The sequence below is a fragment of the Gymnogyps californianus genome, chromosome 1 (assembly GCF_018139145.2).
Source record: "Gymnogyps californianus isolate 813 chromosome 1, ASM1813914v2, whole genome shotgun sequence".
In the NCBI taxonomy this organism is placed as follows: Eukaryota; Metazoa; Chordata; class Aves; order Accipitriformes; family Cathartidae; genus Gymnogyps; species Gymnogyps californianus.
Window position 1 is genome coordinate 209,139,187 of NC_059471.1, and position 24,890 is coordinate 209,164,076.

General features: G+C 37.0%; 1 protein-coding gene across 2 annotated transcripts in view; it reads right to left on the reverse strand.

Moving 5' to 3' along the window:
- Positions 1-3,125: 3,125 nt before the first annotated feature.
- Positions 3,126-24,890, reverse strand: part of SEMA3A (semaphorin 3A) — a 170,172-nt gene continuing 148,407 nt past the window's right edge. For both annotated transcript variants that reach the window (XM_050890696.1, XM_050890707.1), the window contains 5 exons: positions 22,175-22,216; positions 16,303-16,460; positions 12,108-12,175; positions 5,295-5,437; positions 3,126-3,691 (listed from right to left, as the gene is read on the reverse strand). In XM_050890696.1, coding sequence (XP_050746653.1) covers positions 3,236-3,691; positions 5,295-5,437; positions 12,108-12,175; positions 16,303-16,460; positions 22,175-22,216 — 867 coding nt within the window. In that variant the 3' untranslated portion in view covers positions 3,126-3,235. The remainder of the gene's footprint in view (positions 3,692-5,294; positions 5,438-12,107; positions 12,176-16,302; positions 16,461-22,174; positions 22,217-24,890) is intronic.

Below are 24,890 nucleotides of genomic sequence, written 5' to 3' on the forward strand. Positions count from 1 at the left end.
TGTAGATGAGTAAGAATAAGATTCAATGCATTTTTGTTCCTTGCAAATGGATATCTTAAAACAAATCAAAATGGATCTTTCTGGTTACAAATGAAATCCTTTATTTCTCTCCAGCTTAAACACAACTTTTTACTTACTTTTGCTAAAGTCTGTAACTAGAGGTTTAGAGGGGTTTATTGATGATTTACAGAAATACCATTTTTACCTTTATCTTAAAATCTTATCTTGCTTTAAACAATAATGACACAAACGGGGGTATGAATTTTACTGAAGCTGCAGGGCATCTTTCTATACATGAATTCATTAAGGCCTATATTCTTTGAAAAAAGTTCATTTCACATCAGTATTAAATGCTGTTTTAACTTGACCATAATATGAACCTGAAAATCAAAAATTTCCACTGCTGGCTTGATCTTCTGCCCTCCTATTTATATAAGCAAATACAAAGACATAAACAAGACTGCTCATGTCAGTGAGGATTGGATTGAAGTTTGTAAGAACTGATCATATCGATTGTCCAATCAGACTGCCAGGTTATGGTAAAAACATTGCAACTTCTGTAATTGCGTTCCCACAGATTATCTTTCTCTGTATAGAAAAACATATTTTAGAATCCTGACTTAATTTAATCTGATTCTTCTTCAGGGGTGGTGAAAGAGGTTGGTTTTGGTTTGATTTTTTGCAGCAAGTTGCTATAGAACCAGTTGCTATGAGCATGGTAGAGAAAAAAAAGTTAGATAGCAATTCCATTAATATGTAAAAAAGGAAACCAAGTCATTTGGGGGCTGTTGAAATCAATCTGTATTTTTCCCACTGAATTCTCTGAGGTTCATTTTAGAACTGTTTCCTTTTGTAACAAAGAGGATTCTAATGACTTGATGGTACACAATAGCCCTACACAAAAGGCTAAAGAGTGTTCTGTGATTACAATTAAATAATTCAGCTGACAGCAATGCTCAGAAATTAATCATAAGCTGAGCTGAAAAATTAATACTTCTGTACAGGAAAGCACATAGTTGAACCTATGTTTTAATTCATCCCTATTCAGCACATCATGAAAGCATGGGAATTTAATGGCATATTAAAGCTCACAGGAGTCAAGTTAAACATAAGAGAAACTTAAAGTTGCTTCAAAACTAAATTCCCAAGTGCTTTCCTAAGCACAGCCTTGTCCTGGACTATTCAATGAATTTTTTGCTAAAGAATTACATGACAAAAAATCTTGCAAGTTCATCCCCTGCAAAAGATTCAAAGGGGACTTAAAGTGACTGGGCCGTTAGTGAAAATCCAATTGCTATGGAGGCAAGAAGCCAAGGCTTCACTAATCAGAAGGATACTTGAATTAGTGAGTGGCAAGGAGACTGGGATGTATTGTGAGAGAAGCTGTCACAGCAGTTGTGTTATATTGTATCTGATAAGGCTGATGATAGTGTAGTGATTGATAAATTAAATAATCTGGAGTGAATAACAACAAAACAGATCAGTCATCAATACAGACACACTTTTATATAAAAGCTCCTTTAGCAAACTAAGGACTTTGTTCTAGTAATTTTCCCCACAATGACATTACTTGAAATCATGTCATTTACGGACTCTACCAAGATAAAACATGGGAGGCTGGAGAAAGATGATCTCAAAAGAACTGGACACCATAGAACTGGGGACCAAAGGCACATCTGTGCTGAGGTGAATAAATCCACTACTTATAACCCTAAACTGACACTTACGGTGCAAGTACATTGTCTGTTTTACCCGGTTGCTCTCCTGTATATAGAATAAGACAGAAGTGCAGGACCAAATTATCTGTTAGTACAAACTAGTCTTAAGCTGAACTTCACCAGTTTACTACTGCAGCAGACTTTGCCCACAGATAAAACTGTCCCTTAGATCTTAAAACAGAGAGCTGGCTTTGAGGTTACTATTTACGTGGCCTAGTGCTGGTTCTTTGCATTGGGGTGATCTGGCCCACAGAAAGAGTGGAGCACTGAGAATCAGTAGTGTGGACATATTTCTACCACTGAGCTGGGAACAAAACTCCTTAAACTGAATGTGAGCTTTGCTCATGGATATATGACAGTCTATGAGCCACAGTATTTAAATATTAGCATTCACAAATATTTACGAACCAAGAAAGCAAGAGTGTAATTAGTAAAGGGTACTTTAATGCTATTTACTTTTTTTAATTAAAAAAAAAATGTACAACTGAAAATCAATGCTCTCCTCTTCATTGGTTCAATCTATAGCAAGGTATTATACAAGTTGAATCATTTCAAATACCATACTTAGAAAAAAAGAATGCAGAAGACTTCCATGCTATACAGCGACTTTCATGTTAAAATTGTTTTGAAGTTATATGTCATATAGATTACTGAGAGGGGAGGAGGTTAACTGCAGTGTGACTAGCTCCCCTGGAAGATTTTCCAAACAAAAGAGTAAAGCAGCTCATAATTGGAAGTTGTCTTTTTTTCCTCTAAACCAATAATTAGAAAGTACAATATTTCTAAGACAAAAAGTCTAATCTATTTTAGAAAAGAGCTAATGTTTGCTGCATATTTTTCATGGTACATTTAAATTATAGTTTTAATAAAATACATCTTTAGATCAAAGCTGAAAGAAGTCATCAGTAGTAGGCCAGTGTACTCCACAATTTTTGTTCTTCCAGGTGATGGATGGCTTATGTTGTTCAGATTACCACAAACAATCTCATTCAGTATTGTTTTTCCTCTTCTAGTACATATAAACAGGAGAACTGGTAGACAAAACAAGAACAAAATCCTTGTGTCCAATCACGTGTTTAGACGTTCATCAGCTTAATGAGTTCATGCAGTTTTATATATAAGTCAAGAAATGGTAGTGCTGATGCTGAAAGGTGGGTTTTTTCTTTTCTTTAAGATGACAGCATGAAATACAGCATTTTGTTTATATCTCAGGCAAAAGAGAAAGCAAAACTTGCCTGCTGAACACTTGCAGAACTTTTTGAGCAGTAAGCTAGGTCCAGGTGAGCTATCATCCTTGAAACTCTGGTCTTTCTGGTCTTAGAATCAGAGCAGAGAGGAAGGACTTACTAGGAAAGTTAGAAATGGATTTTATTTAAACCTGGTGGAAATTGTTTGAACTTTCCACTCTTGTAAACATCCACATAATGCCATGAAAAAGTTCATGAATATTGCATTTTTTTCCAGTTATCTGTCTATACAAGTTTCTACTTGGATGAGGTTCCTAGAGGTAATGTAGCTCAGACACTCCGTGGTGCCCTCTCAAATTCATGGGTCCTCCTGTTCCTACCTTTTTTATTCTCTTGTAGGTGCTTCCACTTATTTGTATTCACCTGCGCGTTGGCAGGCCTTTGCCGGCGTTGTTTGCGGTCTCTTTTCCAAACTTGCTCACAGAACTCATCCATTGTGTTGAGATTGGGGTGATTGATTAACTGCATGAAGTCTCGATACCAGATCTTTTGACTGGGAGTCATGCTATTGGTAGCATCCTTGGTCTTGGAGGCATCACCATCTTCTTCTTTATGGAGCAGCTCTTCCAGGTGGTCAGTATCAATTACTTCCAGGGTCACTTTGAGCAAAGTTTGCATGAAGCCATGCTCCACAGCATGACAAAAATAAATACCAGAGTCTCTCCGTTGAAGACTTCGTAGCAATAGGCCCTGTTCTGTCCGGATCATGCGATCATCCACTTTTATCTGTATTGGAAAAAAGTGGTAATTTCAATAGTTATCTTTCATATATGTGCAACATTATCCTCTAACCGTACTGGTTCCTTAGTACCGCTCCTTTCAGCTGGTAAAACTTGGCCAAAAATCCCCAAAACCGCATGAATGGAAAACCCCTTGCCAGACATCTGCAGTTATGGAAGGCTCAAATACTTTGGAAAAACTACTGATGTACTGCAAAGAGTTTAGGGGATTAAGAATTTACTCCTTAGTCCCTACTGCTGGTGAACAAAGATCTGTATCAACTCTGTCAGATGGACTTGCTGGTAAGATTACAGAAGATGCAAGCCTATAATCAGCAGAGTCGACATGGATGCATTTAGCTATATTACCGAGGTCACATTTATCATTATCTTTTGGTCAAGCCTAGCTATATTTGTGGGAAAGGTTCTGTGTCTTCCTATTGTTCCTTACTACAAAAGCCCTTATGCATAGAAGTGGGCTCTGCGTAAGTGGAGAATTTACAAAGAAACAATAAGGATTAAATCTCAAAATTTCAATATTCAAAAAGCAGCTGTCCAAAATACTGTATTTTTCTGAATTAATTAATATCTAGAATATAATTTCATTCTTTGAATGCACATGTCACTGCAGATAGAAAGGGCACAAACCTGTTTGCTGCTGTCTCCACCAAGAATAAATTCTAAATAATTTACTACTTACACAAACAAAGCAAACAGCAAAAATATCTGAAGCTGCTAATGTAGCTAAGAATTTATGTAGCTAATGTAGCTAAGTACATGCTTTAAAAAAAATAAATGCTTCAGAGTAGTTTGGATATATTTACAAATACTTCAATGCAACAAATAAGTTTTTGTTTCCTAGCTTGATCTCCCTACCTACCAAAGTAGATTATTCTCTTAAGATATGTGTGACCTAGCTTGATAGTAACATGACTTGAGAACCTGGGTGAGTAATAACATAAGAATGTTGGTGACAAGAGAAGGAGAAAAATAAAGTATCAGCTTAGTGTAATGGAAGCAGGGAAAGTTAGTGGTTTTGCCTCTACGAATATTGCTTTTGATTAAAAAAATGTACAAGTTTTCATACCCTTGTGTCCGCTACAGTTCCCAGCTCTTCTTTCTGTCTGTCTTACCCACAGTAGTCTTAGAGCATGCAGTACATAGGAAACGCTCCTGTTAGACTACGTTTCAGTCAAACAGTATAATTAGATGAATGCAGTTAGACTTTTTTTCAGAGGCAGTTTTAAGGTCTTTGTAATATTTAAGTTCAATATAATCCTTGTATGATGCTTTAGGTGGCACTCAGATAGCATGCTAACTTTATGTATTTCTGAGATATCTAACGGAAAACCAGTGTGTTTTGCAGAGGGTCTGACCAGGGAGAGGATATGAATGTTTTCTGATGTAACAGTCTGTAAAACCTGTTAGAGAGCTTATAGGATTTTATGGTGATAAGAGTAAGAATATGGTGAAGAACAACAGAAATTACAAGATTCCAGAGAAATTCTGCTAAACTAAAATACAGATGGACATTATTCTGGGAAGGACTCAGGTTCACGTATATCTTCATAGAGAAGACTGGTTGCATCTCTTTATTTTTTCTACTGTACCTCTTCTTTGCGGTCATCATTTTGCTTCTGGAATTGCCAGTAGACTACGGCACGCTGAGATTTTGGACTGCACTCAAGAAAAGTGCTGCTATTCTCTACTCCATAGATAATCTTTTCGTCCAGGGTCTGACCACTTGGGTTATCTGTAAAGCAAGAAAAAAAAGAAAAAAAAGAATTAAAATTACCAGGAAAGAAAAATCTTAATTGCTAAGTGAATTTGTTTAGAAATTGGGCTCCCTTAAGGTGTTTAAAGATAAAAACTTTAAAAGAAAAATTTCCCCACATCAGTATGCCATTTGGAAAATTGCCATCAACATCTATGTCTTTGTAAGGAACCCTGGTAGGTTTTTTTTATTATTTCTCTATTTTAAATCCTAACAGCTGTTAACATCTCAATATGTGAAGTTAATGAATTTCATTGTGAAATTTTGTGTAAACCTCATTATTATTCATCAAGGAAAACATCTAGGACACGACAAGAATTTTTAAGAGCAAACTGTATGCAGTGAGAAAACTCAGGGTGTAGTTGCAGAATATCTGTAATGATGCCTCCTGGGCTCTATGATCATAATACTTTAGAGCAAAGTAATAAAACATGATGCTATTTAAAAGTAGTATAATGTGTTTAGATTCTATGGCACTGCAGTTTGCTGAAGCTGTTAATGACCAGGAATAATGTTTTTGAGGAAACAATCTTCAATTAATCATTTCCTCTCATACTGATATAATTTATGGAAATGTAATGAGGTTAATAAACCAGACATTATGGGAGGGGAAAAAGAAAGTTAAATAAATTACTTCCTTTTGTAACAATAATGTTTCAAGATATTCATCAACTTGCTGGAAATATCACATAGCTATAGGACTTATATGGCATTTGATTCTTCTCCAATACCGCAGAGGCTGTAAGGCATCATATTTCAACTCTCCACCTTAGCTCCTTAAAATGCTGTTATGGACTTAAGTGGCAACAGTACAATAATCCTGGAGAGTAGACGGGGAGGAAGGGGTTGGTAAGCTATTTAACACTGTGTTGATCTCATGGGGTTTCCTGTCTCTCTGCCATTATTTGTCATTCTTTTCATTTTCCACTTTTGATCTTTAACACTGGAAATCTTTAACGAACTTCTTTTGATATGTTTTAACAGGAAAATGTTGTCTAATTAAAATCCTCTCAGAGAAATCCTTTGTCAGGTTTTGTTTGCTTTCACTGTGCCTTTATCATATCGGCCATGTTGTTTAGCAAACACAGGCTGTTTGCTAGATGACTGAGCCAAAGGTAAAAATAAAATTGAGCTCCTGGTTTATGTTGATACAGCAATCCTATGTCTTTCCGTAATGACTTGCAGCCCTGAGAGAGGATGGGAGAAGGGATAGGGGACAGAATAGGAACTGGTGCTTGCCAGTTCTCAGTAAGAAAACATCAAATGGCTTATTAACACTAAACAAATAGGGAATGGGTTAGTTTGCTTTCCTCTGCTGGATTGTGAACCTTTCCAGCAAGTAAGTGGGGTGCTGTATAAACAACTAAGTGAAACAACTTTTATGACGTCTCTCAGAAGCCATCCCTATGAGGAATGTCAGTGCAGCTTTGGGCCAGGAAGATGAGGAGCAATGGACGAATGAATTAGAAAGCAAAGCAGCAAGAGAAGGGTAAGACAGCTGGAAGAGAATATAGCCAAGGGTACCAGCGGAAAGGTCTGAGACGGAGCATAGGTGGATTTGTGTCAGTGAAACAGAGGAACTGGAAGTATGTGAAGGGATTAACTGAATAGAACTAGAAGTGATAAGATAAAGACTGGAAATGGAAATGATTGGCTGATGACTCATGGGTCCAGATTCAACACTGTGAATAGCTGACTGATGTCCTGACTCTTCTGTTTCAAGTTAGGTGCTCTCATTTAGGAACAGAATTCACACGGCTGAGCAGGCAGCCAAAGATCCTCACATAGTCAACAAGAGGCAGTTTGATATCTGAACTGGGATCCACAACAGATAGCACATGTAGGGCTGCAGCATAAGACAGTCAGTAGGAAATGTCCCCTTTTATAGCCTGGGACACATACGTTACTGCTCCACTGATGTATTTCTGTGAAACAGAGATTTACAGGCTTCCAGAATAACAGGGATTTCACTCTAGGATGCATGCTCTATTTCAATTCCTCTCTTCCAGGCTCCATGAACTTTGAATCATGGTTGCAGAATGGCCCAACTTCAACAAGAGCAATCTGATAGTTTGGTTGCTTGTATTGGAAATAGAGCTATCAAGTCAATCTCCTAAGCCTCAGTGGACTTGAGTCCTTCTCCCATCCTAATAGCTATTTAACTAGCAGGTTACTACTTAGGTGGCTTGCAGCACCACTTGACTATATTTTCCTGAACACAACATAGTCCAAGTGAATTATACAGGAGCAGAGCACATGTAACACTGGTCTCATTAGATCCAAGGAGACAGTCTTCTAGATCCTAAATATCAGTACAAAGGACAAAATTAGGTATTTCTTTGGCAAGGGTCCTACTGCCCATGAGCAGCAGCATATTTTATATAGAGAATTTCTGGAAAACTTAGGTACCTAGGATATCCTTAGAATCATAGAATCATTGAATAGTTTGGGTTGGAAGGGACCTTTAAAGGTCATCTAGTCCAACCCCCCTGCCATGAGCAGGGACATCTTCAACTAGATCAAGTTGCTCAGAGCCCCGTCCAACCTGACCTTGAATGTTTCCAGGGATGGGGCATCTACCACCTCTCTGGGCAACCTCTGCCAGTGTTTCACCACCCTCATTGTAAAAAATTTCTTCCTTATGTCTAGTCTGAATCTACCCTCTTTTAGTTTAAAACCATTACCCCTTGTCCTATCGCAACAGGCCCTACTAAAAAGTTTGTCCCCGTCTTTCTTATAAGCCCCCTTTAAGTACTGAAAGGCCACAATAAGGTCTCCTTGGAGCCTTCTCTTCTCCAGGCTGAACAACCCCAACTCTCTCAGCCTTTCTTCATAGGAGAGGTGTTCCATCCCTCTGATCATTTTTAGTTTCTAAGTATTCTTAGTATCTAACAAGCTAGTCACAACTTTTCATGGAAGTTACCTTGAAGGTGCATGCTCTGATGCCATTTCAAACTTCTGAGTGTTTTCTTGGATCTGGTCCATGGCATTCTAGCGTGTTAGAGATCACCATGGAAAGTGGCAGAAGCCCCCTTTAAATTTCCTCACAGCTCCAGAAAATCTAGTATGGGTGACAGTCATGCAATGAAAGAGGAAGGATTTAAGAGATCCTTCAAATTCCATTTCCATGATTTAAGGGAGCAGAAAGCAGGTCCAGAAATGTGTATAAGGTTCATGTAATATTGAGCACATGGAGTGCAAGAAAGCAAGCAGAGTGATGGAATAATCACAGGATCAGAGTGCAGCTCTGGGACTGAGGGAGAATCTGAAGAGACTAGGAGGAAAAATGAAAGTCTGGGAAGTTCAGAAGAGCAGCTGGAGGAATTAGAAAATTATAGAAGTCATGAAGTTGATTATGAAATTCAACCCAAAATCTGTCTGAGAGCTGTAATTCCCAAAATGAACCCAACAGCAGTTGCAGTTTACTAGCCTGATAAATATCCTTTAAATACATAATTTCTGACATAACCAAAGAAGTATGAAAGGTTAAGTACTTATACCAAGATTGCTTTGCAGATGAATGAATCTCACTGTGAATTCAGAGTGATTCTTCGAGGTTCCCCTAGGACAAATCACCTAAAAAAAGGTGCCTCTTCATTTACAAATTCTTCAAAAAAAGAACTTGATTAATTTCTTGATAGCACTAGTATATTACGCTTAAAAAAAATTGTTCTTAACTGACACAAAGGTGAGCATGCTTTTAGATTTAAGCATTAATGTCTGGCCAAACACCTGTACAGCTAAGGATCCTCAGCTCCCTCTAATGTTGCTGTGTAGTCATTTCATACTACTTCTTGTACATTTGCACAAAAGGGCAACTGAAAGAGCTACCTAAACCTTATTAAAAGCATTATTGCTTCAGACTGATATCAAAGTAAGTTTCTGCAATGTCTTTAAACGTGAGATATACACTAAGAGATTGTTCTTTTTTCTTGTTTCTGTTGGTTCATGTGGCGAATCAACTGGCAGTTATTGCAGAGGAATGTGTAGACAAGTAGTAAATGCTCGCTGGAGCTTATTTTTGGCTATAGACAAACCCAATTCTTCACCTATTGTCCAGGAAACTACTAGTCATAACCAAGGAAAAAACTCAGCATAAGTTGGCATAGGAAGTTTATGGGCCATGCAGCTGTCTGTACAATGCACAATCATGTGCAAATGACAAGTAAATATAGGATAATTTTATAGATTTACAACTCAGAATTAATTTAGAGAAAATGTCACTCAAGAACAATCTAAAACATTCAATAAGTATTTTGATAGTGCATCCTTAAAGTCTAGGACCTAGAACTGCATTCCCTCAGTATTTTTTGCAAGTTACTGATTCTTCTAATCACGCTGTCTTCATTTCACCATTAAGTAAAATCTTCAGTGATATCTTGTCTCATACTTGCTCTTCTCATTTTGACAAAGCTGTATTGAAGCTCCTTGTGATCAGGTGTACCTTATAATAGCTTTTTTCTGACCTTGAGTTCTCATGATTGTTGTCATGGAAAAACTGCGCTGGATTACTCTCTTCCCTTTGGACAGAAGATATCTTTTCAGACAAATATGTTTACCAAATATGGGAAGATACAAAAAACAAAGTGTTTTGAAATCCTTTTCTTGTCTATGAAAATAACAAACAGACCTACAGTTGTATAAAGCACAGCTAGCAAGAGCAAGAGAATATTAAAAAAACTGGACATGTGGTAGCCCAGATCATCATTTTACTCATGAGTAAAATGTCCAGATAGTAAAAAGGTAAAGCTAAGACATGCTTCTGCTGGTAAGAAAATCCATGTTTAGTGCCTGGTGAAATTTTCCTGTTGGGGAACTGAAAATCTCATCTCAACCCCAATATATGGATGGTCTTATCTGCACTTGTCCTGGTTTCTTCTGGGATAGAGTTAATTTTCTTCTTAGTAGCTGGTACAGTGCGGTGTTTTGGATTTAGTGTGAGAATGATGTTGATAACACGCTGATGTTTTAGTTGTTGCTAAGTAGCGCTTATCCTAAGTTAAGGATTTTTCAGTTTTCCATGCTCTGCCAGCAAGCAGGTGTGCAAGGAGCTGGGAGGGAGCAGAGCCGGGGCAGCTGACCTGAACTAGCCAAAGGGGTATTCCATACCATAGAACGTCATGCTCAGTATGTAAACTGGGGGGGAGTTAGCTGGGAGGGGTGGATCGCTGCTCGGGCATCAGTCAGCGGGTGGTGAGCAATTGCATTGTGCATCACTTGTCGTTTCTTGGGTTTTATTTCTCTCTCTTTTTGTTATATCCCTTTTCATTACAATTATTATTATTATTTTTTATTGTTATTGTTAGTATTATATTTTATTTTACTTTAGTTATTAAACTGTTCTTATCTCAACCCACGAGTTCTACTTCTTGTTTTTTGATTCTGCTCCCCATCCCACTGGGAGCGGGGAGGATTGAGCGAGCAGCTGCATTGTGCTTAGTTGCTGGCTGGGGTTGAACCACGACAGTAGTGTGTAAGCATTACTAGATATCATGCAACTGGAAATTTGTGAACCTTCTAGTAGTCCACATTGACTAGTTCAAATCTAAACTAGTTGTGCATTCATGAGTTCTCAAAATGTGACAACTGCATATTGATCATAGTCTATTCATGCACTTTTCCAAACCCTTTTCCCCTCTGAGTAGCTTGGCCTGAGTCTGACAATCAAGAAGTAAAAAGAAAAGCTATAGTAATGTTAGCTGCAAGTTTCAAATGATTAAAAAGGAAGATAGAGAAAAATATTACTGAAACGTAGTGGTGGTGAATTACAGCTGACACTAAAGTACAACTTTGGACTATTTATCATTCTTGCTATTACAAGGACTGGAAGGACATGAGGGTTTTGAGGTATCTCCATTTTCAGGCACCTTTTCTTTATTTATCCCAGAAATCTGTCCAGTGGTTTAACTGTTATTATAGATGTACCACAAACATGAGTAATCATTTTTTCCAGCAGAGGGAAGTATTGCCTAAGTGTTCTCTTCACTTATGGCAAAATGGACATTTTTCATTTTCTGAGTGAAGAACTGAAGAGTTTGGCAACAAGTTTGTAACTGTGAGAATTTTATCAGGCAAATAATTCAAGAAAGGAAGATGTGATCAATACACTGTGAAAATGAAACATCCAACAAAAAACAGAACCAAAAGATGTCAAGAAAACCCATGCTGAAAGCACATGGGACAGGCCTACTGCAAGGATCATCCTGATCTTAAGTGCTGCTAGTGTAGTACCTAGAACAAAGACCATTCCATATTTAGCCAAGGTAGTTAATTATGTGTTTGGTTATCATCCTATGCAAACTACATGAAGCAACATGTACATACTTCTTGCTGTTCTGAACGAGATATAACTCTCTTCTGTCATAATATGCCTAGCCTGATGGTATGGTATTATCAGGTAAACGAAGTACAAAAATTGAAATGCTTAAAACTGTTAACTTGAGGAAAAACAAAAAAAATAACAGTCTTTAGTGTCTGATCCAGGCCATTGTAAGTAATCTAAATTGGGATAATGATATATTATATTCATCTTTCCCAGATGTTCAAGACAATTTCACCAACAAATCATTCATGTGCTTCCTACTCTTCTCATGCACAGTCTGTAAATTACATACAAATTAGTCGTACTTCAGTCATACCCATAACTCACCATGATGCTGCAGGTCTGAGCAGTGGGTAAGTGGGTCTCCATTTCGGATGTCTTGTCGTCTAGTACGTCTGCAAATATCATATTTGAAAACTGTTAGTGACCTTCTCAGTGGTCAGTGTTCACATTTGCCATGACTGAAGAGGAACAAATGGACCATATATATAATTACATAGGTCACAAGTGCACTTAAACAACACTAGGAAGGAAATCATATTGTTACTACTACATTCTATGCATTATCAGGGTTTGTAGAAGCAGCCTTTAGTCTTACAGGTAATGTCTTCAGAAACTGGTATCTGTTTGGTATATGCAAATTTGGTACATGCAAATGCACATCTCTTGCACTGAGCCTATGAAGTTTATTTTAACTGTGTTGGCAATATTGATCACAGACAAATTCACTACTTGATTCATAGATACAGGGACAGCTAAGGGATCAAAGTAGACACAGTACAATTTAACATGCATTAAAAACCATGAAGAAGCTACAGCTTTTCTGCAAGTACAGAATACTTTAAGTATCATGGCATCTTTTAGCTAAAATGAAATGTTAGGATCGATGGCTTTGAAAGAATGTCAAAGTGCTGTATTTTCTACAAAATCTAAATTAAAATACATAGATCATTTCAGCCACTACAGATTTCACCAAATCATTTCTGATAAAACGTTTGCCAAAACTGTTGCAAATGGCTTTGTCTTTAGAATACACAGAATAAAACACTTGGATAGGAAGATTTTGATATGTCATTTATTCCATCCTTTGTAGCTTGAGTCTGGGTTCTAGCTCTTATTGCATGTCCATTTAACATAGTATATTCTTTGCCCAGTTTGATTTCTACTGGCTTTTTTGGAAAACATATTGATCTGTGCTAAAAAATGTTGTATTTCACAGACGAAATCTTTTTAATGCAGTTTTATTTTGCATTTTTTTCTCTGTCTGCTCCTATTTTTTTTTAAATAGCTGTGACACAAAATTCAACTGAGCCAGAGAAAAGTTTCGTATAAAAAAAAGAAGAACAAGGCAAAGAAAGATGTGTTTCAAGTGTGAGCACTTTACTTTAGGAATCAGAGAAAGCCTGAGGGCTTGCAAAATTAGAGGAGAACAAAGAGGATTAGGCAGCTGAACAATGCTGTGATTTCAGATTATGGCATCCAGCAACGGATATGCAAAAGTCAAGTAGCCTTGTAAAAAGCACTGTTGCCCACTCCCTTGTGACAACAGCCCTCATTTTTAAAAAGCCATTGTTCTGCAGTACAGAAACCATCTCTCTCCTGTTCACTAGCCCTGTTTGCAGACTCTCACTAACAGCCCAGCATCAGCACATACTAAGAGTTCTCACAGAGGCACCATCGACTGCACAGCTGACTCCTCTTGGCTGAAAGATTTTAACCTTTTTTTTTTCCACTGAAAACTACTGAAATGTGAAAACTGAAATTAGTTATGTGAAGTATGGCAACAGGGTTTTTTTTTTTTTGAAAAAACAATTCAGAATTTTTATAACTTTCTGAATAAAAACTTTAAAATTCTCCTAGTGAATTAGCATGCTTTAATAAGAAGGAACCTTCTGGTGATTGATATATGATTCAAAAATGTACTAATCCTAATTTCAGGTATCATCTTCATATTACTCATTACCAATGAATAAAAATACATCAAAACATAAGGAACCATGAAATTTTGATACTCCTTCCTAAATTTTGAAATGCAGCATATTTATAGGATACTATTTGTAGAAAAGAAGTCTGTGGAACGACTCATATTACTGTCAATAGAGTTTGGATGAGATGTTTAGTTAGAATCTCAGGAAAATGTCGCACATATCACCATTGTATCAACACAATGATTTATGAAATATGAACCAGAACACATCTGCATGGGGTAAAGTTAAGTGGTCACGCTACAGGAGCTCTGAACTGTCATTTAGACTTGTAAAATACACAAAGAAAGAAAAGTAAATTAAAATCATGGCTCATAAAACCTCCTTTAAAAAAAAAAACAAACCCAAACAAAACAAAAAACAAAACCCCAAACCAACTATTAGTAAAGCATCTGTGCAATTGCCTCAGGACTCAACTTCCCCAATATTTTTGGAGCCAAAAATGACAAGGATTCATTATTAGGAAAATGTTGACATTTAAGCTGTTTCCAGCAATGCTGATTTTGTCATACATGCATTCAAAGCTAGCTTGAGGCAATGGTACAGCAGGTACCAGGTAAACAGAGGATCTTCCCCCCCATTAACACAGACCTTTGTTCTGCTGCTGCTGCTGCTGCCAAGGGAAAAATGGGGGGAAGTAAGGGGGGATAGCGGCTTTTTCTGAATGCATTGTCAGGATCCCAGCCTCCCAGGACTTACTTTTTCTTTCATAGTGGCCTCAAGAAAAGTAAATTCTGCACCCCAAGGTTTTTCTGTAGCTGTGCAACCCAGTTTAGCCCCAGTAACCCTGCTCCTTAATCCCTGTAAGAAGAGGTCGCAGTCCCTTTACCCCTGATGGCAACAGTGAGCTCGGTCTGCTGTTCAGTAAGTTGGAGAGACAGATAAGGAAAAGACAAAGAGCCCTATTTCTTCCATCAGTGTAAGCAGATGGATGACAGGATGATGCGCTCTATAGGTCTTGAGATGGGCTGGGAGCAGGAAAGGGTGCTAGTGAATGCTGAGAAAGGATGAGGTTCAGGGACAAAGATTAGTAGGGAGGTTGCAGAGAAGAGTGATTCAGTGATTCCTGACCTTACTGACTCCTTCAACTCAGAGGCAGTACTCAACCACACTGACTTCTAACTCAAAACTTTCAGATCAAATCAATCTCTTAGACTCTCCTTGAAAACTTCACTGTTCCCTCTCCTCTCTTTCCTCCTGCTCCTACACAGAAACTGCCGTGCTCCCACCGCAAATTTGGATTTAGCCCATGCAGCTGAGAAAATTTGACCAGTTCTTCTTTTGGGATGGGTTCAGTTTCTCCTTTTTAATTCTTTTCTAAAGAATTTCACAAAAAGCTTGTCTCAGATTAAGTCTGTTTCCTGGTACAAAAATAGAACCTGATGTTCCATAAGCAGCTTTTTTTTTGTCATCAGTATTTGTTTAGGATACATTGTAATGCAAACCTCAAAATTTTAATCCCCTCCATCTGAAGAGTCTGTGACACAAATGCTACTTCCCACCCTTTACCACATTTCATCTCCTGCAACAACCAATCCAAATCTGGAATTTGGAATCCCTACATTGTCAACTAAGTATTTGCTACTAATTTTAAAATAAAGATAAAGGCTCCTTATGCATATAAACCCTTGGACTCCTTGTTTCTTTAGAAGTGTGAGATGTTTGGCATATTCGATTTAATGTGAGCACTTTTTTATCATTTTAGCCAATTTATCATGGCATCTCAACACTACACCAATATCTGTTCTTATTTGCAAGCGATTATCAATTCAGTTATTCCCAATTTCTACTTCAGTAGCTAAGAGCTGTTCAGTAACTAGCTTATATACTTTAAGAGAAAGAATTTCAGAGATAAAGGCAGGCAAAGAAAATATTATTTTAAATTTTGAAATCAGGCAGCTAGGACTTGTAAATTTTTTAATAAAAATGGTATTTTTCACTTGCAGAGTCTGTTTTTCCTTAACCTTTGCATGGCAAAGCCTTTAGCATCAGCGCAGAGTGAATGTAAAGTAGTGATTGTTCTGATCTGGTAGCATTTAGACATACATCAACATATACAAGTCATACTTTTGAATAATAACAATAATGTTATATATCACTAAACAATAAATTTCCATTCATGTCCAAACACTTTATAAATATTTCCTTTGAATTAGAATTCATGAAAATGCATGATAATTTACTTGGGCAAGTAGTTCTTTTATTTTAATATCAAGCCCCCTCCTCATGTTAGAGAAAAGGAATTTTTTCTTTTTGCTGTTTGTTGCTGAATATAAAGTTATGAATCCATTTCAGAGACAACTCTTTTCTGAATGTTTTCTTACAACAGCTTTTTAAGCCAACCCAAGAAGTAGCAGTGTTCACTTTAAATCAACCAAGACTTCATATTGCTTGTAACTCCCACAATTATGTTTTCTTTGGAAGAGAAAGGGCTCCAGTTAACCATCCCATGAAAAATCTCCAAAGCCCTCTGGTCATATTGAGACCATCAGTTAAAACAAATAGCAAACCATGCAGATATCTGAAACTGTCCCTACCTCTTAGCAGTGGGGAAGTAACGTGAGCAAGATGAACCATCCCAGGCACAGTAAGGGTCTCTTGCAAGGCAACACTCAGCACATGCTTTTCCATACACATCACAGCGGTGTAAAGGAAGCTGTGAAACTCCAGTGGCTGAGCCAATGTAGAGCTGTTGCTGTTAGAAAAGTTTAAAAAAAAAAAAAAAATTTAAAAAAATTGCAAATTAGCAGTTTTTCGCTAGGAAAGCATAAAAAAAAGTCATATAATAATATGTTAGGACCATTACAAATACAATAAAGGATCATGATCCTGATGTACACTAAAGGAATGAGAAGAGAATTGTCCTCAGGATAAAAAAAATCAAATAGGAAAAACTTTGATTTTTGTATGAAGCTCTCGGTGGCTTCTCTAAACAGTAAGAAAAATTAAAGTACTCTTCCATTTTTTCTTTTGTATTCAGATCCCTGCACTGGGAAAGCACTACAATCAGGGACAGAACACAATGGAGAATATGCTTTTGAATTTAAAGAAAAAGAAAAACCACTTTAACGTAAATTTCCTATATATGACCTTGATTTGTGTATGTATGTGAGGAAACCTAACGCAAGTTATTTCAGACTGATGCTAAGATATTTCAGCTTGGAAGTGCTGCCACGCATGCACTTTTTTGCATGTCTGATAATTCTGATGCTTCATACTCTTTTCTATAGGTCACATACTCTAATTGAAACATATCTTTAATGAGGGGAGATGGCTTACTTTATTTTGGATAAAAAACAGTGTTGAGTGGAGGATGTAGTTCAAGTGCAGAGAGAAGCCACGAAGTAAATAAAAAAACATGCACACAAAATGAACTACAGCGTTGTATGGCATCATAACAGAATATCTCGTCTCTCTCAATTTCCTCTCTGATACCAAATTCATGTGGTCCATTAGGGAAGTTGGTTCTCAGAGGGACATAAGGAAACTGAACTACTGATCCCACGTGAAAGTCCAAACAGAGATATTTCAGCTTAGCACTAATTCACAAAGAAAACAGGTATGAGTGTAGTAAGTAAATACAGTTCCCTCTGAGATGCAAAATTAGGTGAAAACAAAATAAATAGATAAACAAAAATTAAATGGCATAATCCTTCTGTTTTGGAAACACTGACGCTTTGTTATCAAAAGCTTAAACTTTGTCACCCAGCACCCATGGTAGAGCAATTAATACATTTCTTTTTAAGGTCCCACTCCAAGCGGTCCCACTCCAAGCAATCCCACCAAGAAAATACAAATTTGTATTCATTTTTCTTTCTTAGAAAACATAAAGCTGGTGTGAAAAATAGGATTTCAAGAAATGCTATCAAAATTCTTATCTCCTGCATTGTGATGTCCCAGAGGTACCATTTCCAGGGAATTTGAGGATGGAAGGTGGCTGAGGTCACCACCTACCTACTAGAAATGATGAGCACTGGATACCAGGAGACAGCAAAACCAAAAACACTCCTAAAAGGTGTTACGTTAACTTCTTTCAGAGCCAGCAGCTGGGCAGTTTATACAGACATATTAATTGTAACAGAAACATCCCGTGCATTTATATAAACACCAGTATTTTCTCAAGGAAAATATGACAAGGAAAGCACTCAAAGGAAAATTCACTGGTAAATTGAAAACTAAGCCCTTTCTAAGCAGCTGCTTCCATCTATTATAGTGCCATAGCTGGGTTGTAAACCCACATTCTCTGGGCAAAAACCTCTGACCACAGAGAGCTCTACACAAAGCCTTGACTGTACATACCAGTCCCCAGTTAGTGTTGTATCCTTGAGAAGCAGATGACAGGCAGCAGACATGATAAGCTGATTCTCTCTAACTTAAGTCACTTAATCAAGTACCCAGCTTAGGGGTACGTTCTGCAGTAAAAAGAGCAGCAATTCAAATCTTAGGTGACCTAACCATTTCTCAAGGGATGCCGTTTCTCTTTACTGATTATGGAGGCAGCATAGGTCAAATTAGAGCTTCAGTTAAGTATCTTAAATGTCCAGATGGTATTGATCTGAGTCCTATGTAATTGGGGCATTAATATCTATATAAGCATGTAGCAACGTGTGGTGCAACTAATATAAAAATCAACCCAGAGAATGCACATGGGAAAATAAAGAAGAATGGTGTAATGGTTTCCCATGTACCTCTGTAACCAATTTCATTTTGTCAAAAACCCTCCCTGATTTCTAATAAATGTCTTTAGAATTAAAGAATGACCAGAAACACATAAGGAAAAAAAAAAAAAGTGAGGCCAAAATAGGGTTACTTAAAGACTCTATTCCTTGTAGATAAGTTCATAAAGTTCAGTCAGTGAACTACAGCATGTGTTTCAGGTGCTGCGCAGCCTGAAGGCTGCTGCCCTGTTTGCTGCTCTTCTGATCATGGTTTTAGACTCCAGCTGGTGATCATTATTCTGGACACTAATAATATATAAATCCAGGCAGTATGAAATTCAGAAAATAGTAATAGAATGATTTGCATCAATGGTCTGACCTTACTTTGCCATACACAGTCAAACTGCCTTTTGGGCAAAGAGTCTCTCCCAAGAGGATGTTAATTTAATAAATCAACTGATTATCAGATCAAACCAGAGGGGGGAAAAAAAAAATTTGCCCTCTAAAAATTCTTGCAGAAGTATCAGAGCTCCAGAAAAGCTGAGGAGACTAACATTTTAAGCAATCCAGTGGTTTCTGTTTGCCCCACGGTGCTGCCCAAAATGCAGTCTTTCCCTAGAAGTTGGACAAAGAGATAACCGAGAATTTTCCATTTGCAATTAAAAAAAAAAAAAAAGAGATGAAAAAATGTAATGCTTAAAAAGAAGAACACAATTTTTAAAGCAACTTTAGGGAGCATGAGGTTCAAATCCCATTTAATTTATTTTTATGTCTTGAAAAGTAACTGATGCAGAACAGTTCAGGGGGCTAAGTGACATATCCATTTTGAGCTGGTCCTTTCTATATGCTCACTATGGACAGAAATGGCAATCTCTGAATAAAATTCAGTACTTCGTGAACAGTACTATGCAAGTATTCACTAAGGTCTTTCCTAAGGTCTCTGCCCTGCCTTTGGTTGAGAATCTTATGGAGGAGAAACAAAAGCTTTTTGCAGCAGTTCACCAGACAAGGAGATGGCCTGTATCAGCCAAGGATCCCCTTGTTTTTTCCCCATCTTCCCAGAAATCCAATGCATTTTTGAAACAGAGGATCACAAACCTGACTGAGAAAAAGATGAGAGCTTGCTCCACAAAACATCACCTTTGATTGAAAGCCAGGCCTGACTTTTTGGCCTGCTTCCACATTTTTAAATCAAGGGAAAATTATGGAGCCCCACCTGGCAGGGCTAGGGCTGACAGGCTCAGGGCTACGTGGCAGCCAGGGGCTCCCTGGAAGCCTGGCTCCCACAGAATTGTGAATTTAGGCAGTTGCAGGGTGTTACAGTGGCTCTAGGATGCTGTCCTCTGAAGGTTTGTCTATTGCTAACCATGCATAAGTTGTTTAGGTGATAAGGTTACATAAGCCCAGGGCTCTGAACCCAATTAGGAGGAATACATAGCTTCAGTGAGAAAATATAAATATAATTCCTGTAAATTAAAGACAGTAGAGTTGAGAAGGACTGTATCAAGGCTTAGTTTTGCACATAAAGGTTAAATTTCCTTGCTCAAAGTCACTCTTGCTCAAGGGCCAAATTCATATTCATAGAGAGACATGGGAGCCCTAGAGTTTTATGTAATTTAAAACTTAATCTATGTTCTGCTCCTGAAGAATTTGTAGATTTTGGTCTTTAGGAAGAAGAGTCCTGTGTAACTTATCATATTGGCACAATGGCAAAAGAGGTAGCTTTGAACAACCAGAGTAGTAAAACATTCAAAAATAAGGAGAAACTCCCCATACCATGTTTTTATAATTGGATGAAAGAATTGTTAGTGAAAAAATAAAATGAAGTGATTGCTTTAAAGTTATTCAATAGGACATGTTGGTTTTACTGTTTACATTTCACGCTCCTGCTTTCTACAATGCATAGAATTATTGTGCTGTTTATATGAAAAACGCCCTGCTTATCAGAACACGAGTAAAGTGTTATAAAACTACTGTATTTTTAAATCATAAATATAAAATGGAAACATGTTGCCATATACTTACTTGATACAGAGACACAGTGCCAAAAGCTTGTCATACTGTATCATGATTCTGTCATTTTTAGCCCGAGGCTGGTTGATTTTTCACAAGCTTAACTCTGCCTGAATAACTTGTGTTTTATGCTCTTTTTTAGCTTTAGACAATTTTAGCAGTGTAAATTTGTTTTCAAAAGACTCAGGGAAAATTGTCATCTCTCCTGAATAACTAAAGATGCTTTGAAGAAGAAGTTGTATGAAAATGCATGGTCCATTATCAAATATGATTGGCTGCTCTAAGGGAATGTACTTATAAAAATAATCCAAAGCAGAGCATTTTGGTATGATGTGAACATATATACAACTTGACAGGTTTGTGTTTAAATATCCCAGTATTCAACAGTACTTTTTTTTTTGTCTTGCCATTTTTGTTGTTTTAGGTGGTAAACTATGTCAGAAGAGTGTCCCCAAACAAAATGTTTTCTGTCAAATACATGAATGTTTTCAGACACCTTTCCTAAATATAGTGAATTCTGAGTTAAATATGCAGCATTTCAAACATAATATTGGGCTCTGTCCATTACAGAATGAATTCAGCTTCTGTTTAATAATATATAGAGTGAGGTAGATGAATTAACTAAATCTTATTTATAACACACACAATTTTTAGTGCACCCAGTCCTGGAAGTAATACCAAATCTTCTCTTTACTGACAATGACATGAATGGAAAAGTTAATGAGTGTGAACAAGTGGCTTGTATGTACTGAATTAGGCTCCAAATCAACACAAATATGAAAAAGAAAAAAAAAGTTTTATTATGTTAAATTTGACACTAAATTTTATGTCTCAGACTTCTGAGCCAGGAAGTGACAGTGGCTGGGATCCATCTACCTAATTCCAGGCAGAACTGGAAGATAGGCCCCTAATACCCACTTCACTCCCAGACTGCAACTCAACGTTCTTTGCACAACTAGATAATTCATCAGCTGCTTCACAAAGAAACCTAATAATAATTGCCCATATTTGCTCAGAAATGCAGGAATCATCTTCACTGTAAATCAGACAAAACTTTACCTTCATACATCAAGAAGTCCAGTTCATTTTAGTTATGGTCTGGTCTACAACGAAGGCTATAATACTTATCTTTTCTTTAAGAAGTTAGTTATTAGTGCACTCAACAGAAAGTAGGAAATATAAATTCTGGAGTCTGGAACCCATATCCTAACCATGTCACTGAACCAGAAGGTCATGGAAAATTTGGACTAAATCAGATCTACCCTCTTTGTTAAAGTTGAATGGTGCACATCCAGGAATGGAATGGGCATTGGACAGAAAGACAGAAGGATGTCTCATTTCCAGTCTTTGCTTCCACTATCTGCATTTTGTACTAGACTATTTTCTACAGAGACTAGAACTAGTCCCATTAAAGCAAGGGACCAAGTTTGGCCACTCCTTTTGAGCAGTTTCTCTGTCATGAGAACATTCCATAATGTGGAATTATTTTTTTCTAGAGAGCCTCCAGACAGCTGGTTAGTCTGTGTTTAGTTTCCACCTTACAAGTAAGTAACACAAACTAGACTTTTCCTTTCTCCTTTGCATGTCACATTTTCCTGAGAAACTACTGATGTTTATGTAAAGGGATGGGATGCTGCTGCTGTAATTAATATGTCTCTACTGACTGCCAAGTTACTGTCCCTAAAAGACAGAGACCAATAAATATTTAAAAGTGATTTAAAGTTTGTGCACATAGTACCTGTTTTGTGGAAATCTTCATTGCTGAAATAACAGTGGGTTCCTAGGGAAAAAAAAGAGTTAAAATATAAAATGAGCTCTATAAACATAAAAATTCTGCTAGAATGCTATTTGCCCAACCTAGAAACCCTGAAATTAAACTAGACACTCCTTAGTAATAATGCTTCTTGTTGTCTTTTGCAGTGGAATAGTTTCTAGCTGTAAGTGAATTAAAATGCATATACATATTGAGGTGCATCTTTGATTGCTATGTTGATTGTAGACATATCATTTTCCATTATTATTACAGTTTCATTGTGATTACTTTGTTACTAGTTTCACATCTTGAAATTAATTTCTACACTTAATATTAAAACTACATTTAAAGAACCTCCCAGGTAATATGAAAATAATAATAGCTGTATCAAAATATGTAGATACTATATATTAAAGGTGATAACACTGAAATGAGCAACATGTTTTAAGCATATCAAGGTGAAAAACCCATGCCTGTGAAATTTTATTCATAAGAACAAGCCTTAATCCCAAGCATAATCTTGTTGACCGCACCACAATATTCACGTACAAAGAAGTTACTCATATTTGCAGAACACAGAACTAAAACTGGCAAGAGGTTTTTTGCACCCTGGAATACCCGTTATTTAATCAACCAAATGCATTACTAGGAGAGTTATTGTTCTCCTAGCTAAGTCTACTCTTAATTATGCTTATCCATAGCAAGCAGATGTCAAACCAGTATCTGCTTTCTTACCTGAGAGACTGTAGGCAATATTTAACAGAATAAGTATGTTTAGATCTGACTAAAAGACTGTTACACCTTTTAGGCCCAGCTGCTGGAATGAATTTTAATCCTGAGAGTAGAAGTGGCATAATTTGGTTACAAAGTGTGCAAGTCAATTCTGTATGAACTTTATTTCATGTAAATATCTCCTATTGATCCCACACATCATACTTTTAGTTATGTACATTAATAAAGTCCTTATTAAGCTTTAACACTTGTGTAGCTTTCAACTTGCTTATCCTGAGAGAATTTGATATGGGTCAGTGCATGTTAAGCATGTGGATTTGCCTTTACAAATGGGTTAATAGACCTTATATTAGAAAGCATCAATTAAGTGTAACATTTGAATGAAAATTGAACTCATTAGTTTGTTTGTTCAGCTGTTCAGAGAAATATTGCACAAATGGGGTTAAAAGAGGCATTTGTTACCAATGTAACAGATATGGAAGACTTTCAGTTTCGTGGAATTATAAATGAAAGGCATTGTATGCAGCACATTGCAGTTTAAGCATGAAAATACGTTGTTTATGATGCACATAGACTCTTTAGTAGCTAAATAAAACTTACATTTGGTTAAGGTGCATGTAAAATCTATTGTAAATTCCCTATTGAAAGATGCATATCTTATGCATACAAATTCTGCTTATTCCAGTGAAGTACATTAATGCCATCTTTAAGGCTTAAATACACGCCAAAGGAGATAAATGAGCTTGCAAGTAAATCAGAACACCAAAATTCTTTTGTGTAACGAATAAGTACACATGTAAAGTAAAATACCAGATTTGAATTTGCCATTAACCATTCCACTTCTGTAAAGTCTTTCTAAAATAAAACTTTCACTCCATTTATTTTCTTTGTTTCACTTTTATATTTCTCTGATCTCCTTTAACTTGGCAATTCTACTTGATTTAGGGAAGATACTCATACATTATCAACAATTGCCAAATTACCCTGCATTAATGTAATGACTTTTGCGTGTATAAAAAAGAAAAAAAGCTGGGAGCCACAAATTACTTGTCTCATTTTCTCCTCATAGTTTCTACTTTATTTTTCTGTTAAAAAAAAGAAAGAAAAAACCCCACATTTCTGCCCTCAGAAAAACCATGGATTGCAGAAACAGATACCCATTTTTCAGTAGTATCTTGCACTCAAAACAGCGGTTTCTGTGCAAGACTGGTACCAACAAAGGCAAGATTGCCCATAAGAAAAAAATAAAAATAATATTGAAAATAATAATAAAAAGATATACAAGCTCTGTTTCGATATGTTGTGTCTGTTCTGAAACCAAAGATAAAGGGATGGCAAGTGAGTGTGGTGAGGACATGGTGGCTGGGCCCCTGTGGCAGGTTTTGAGCAGAGCCCTTGTCAGCACATCTAGAGTGAGATCATGCAACGTGGGGCTCTCCGAGCACGCAAGCATCATCTTCACGCTGTCAGATTAACCTCACCCTCCCAGCTAGGTATCAACCCCCCAAAAGCCTGGGGCCTGTGAAACGGTGCCATAAAACAGCACTGACAAAAAGAATAACGTGGGGAATGTAAATGATTCGTTGTTGTGTACAAAACACAAGACATCCCTGGGTTCTGTCTGGAAAGTGTTTGAAAGGTTTACTCAGCCTCAACTTGCAGGAGTGCCTATGGGATGCCTTATTTTTTAGGTGGCTCAGATGATAGGAAAAATGGAAAAGATTGATTTTCACAAAAAAGGACTGAAGATTAGGGGGTGTTTATGGTGTCTTGTGTCAAAGCATGAAAATGAGACCCTAAAGTCACCTTTGAAAATATAAACACTTTCTTTGTTTCTCAGATTATTAGGCATAAGAAATCTGTGCGGATCACTGTTTGTCCTAAAGTATCTTCCTAGTTACGTTATGCTGATAGTCTGAATAGTGTTAAGAGTTGATGCAACTATAAAATTCATGTATTGCATATCTCT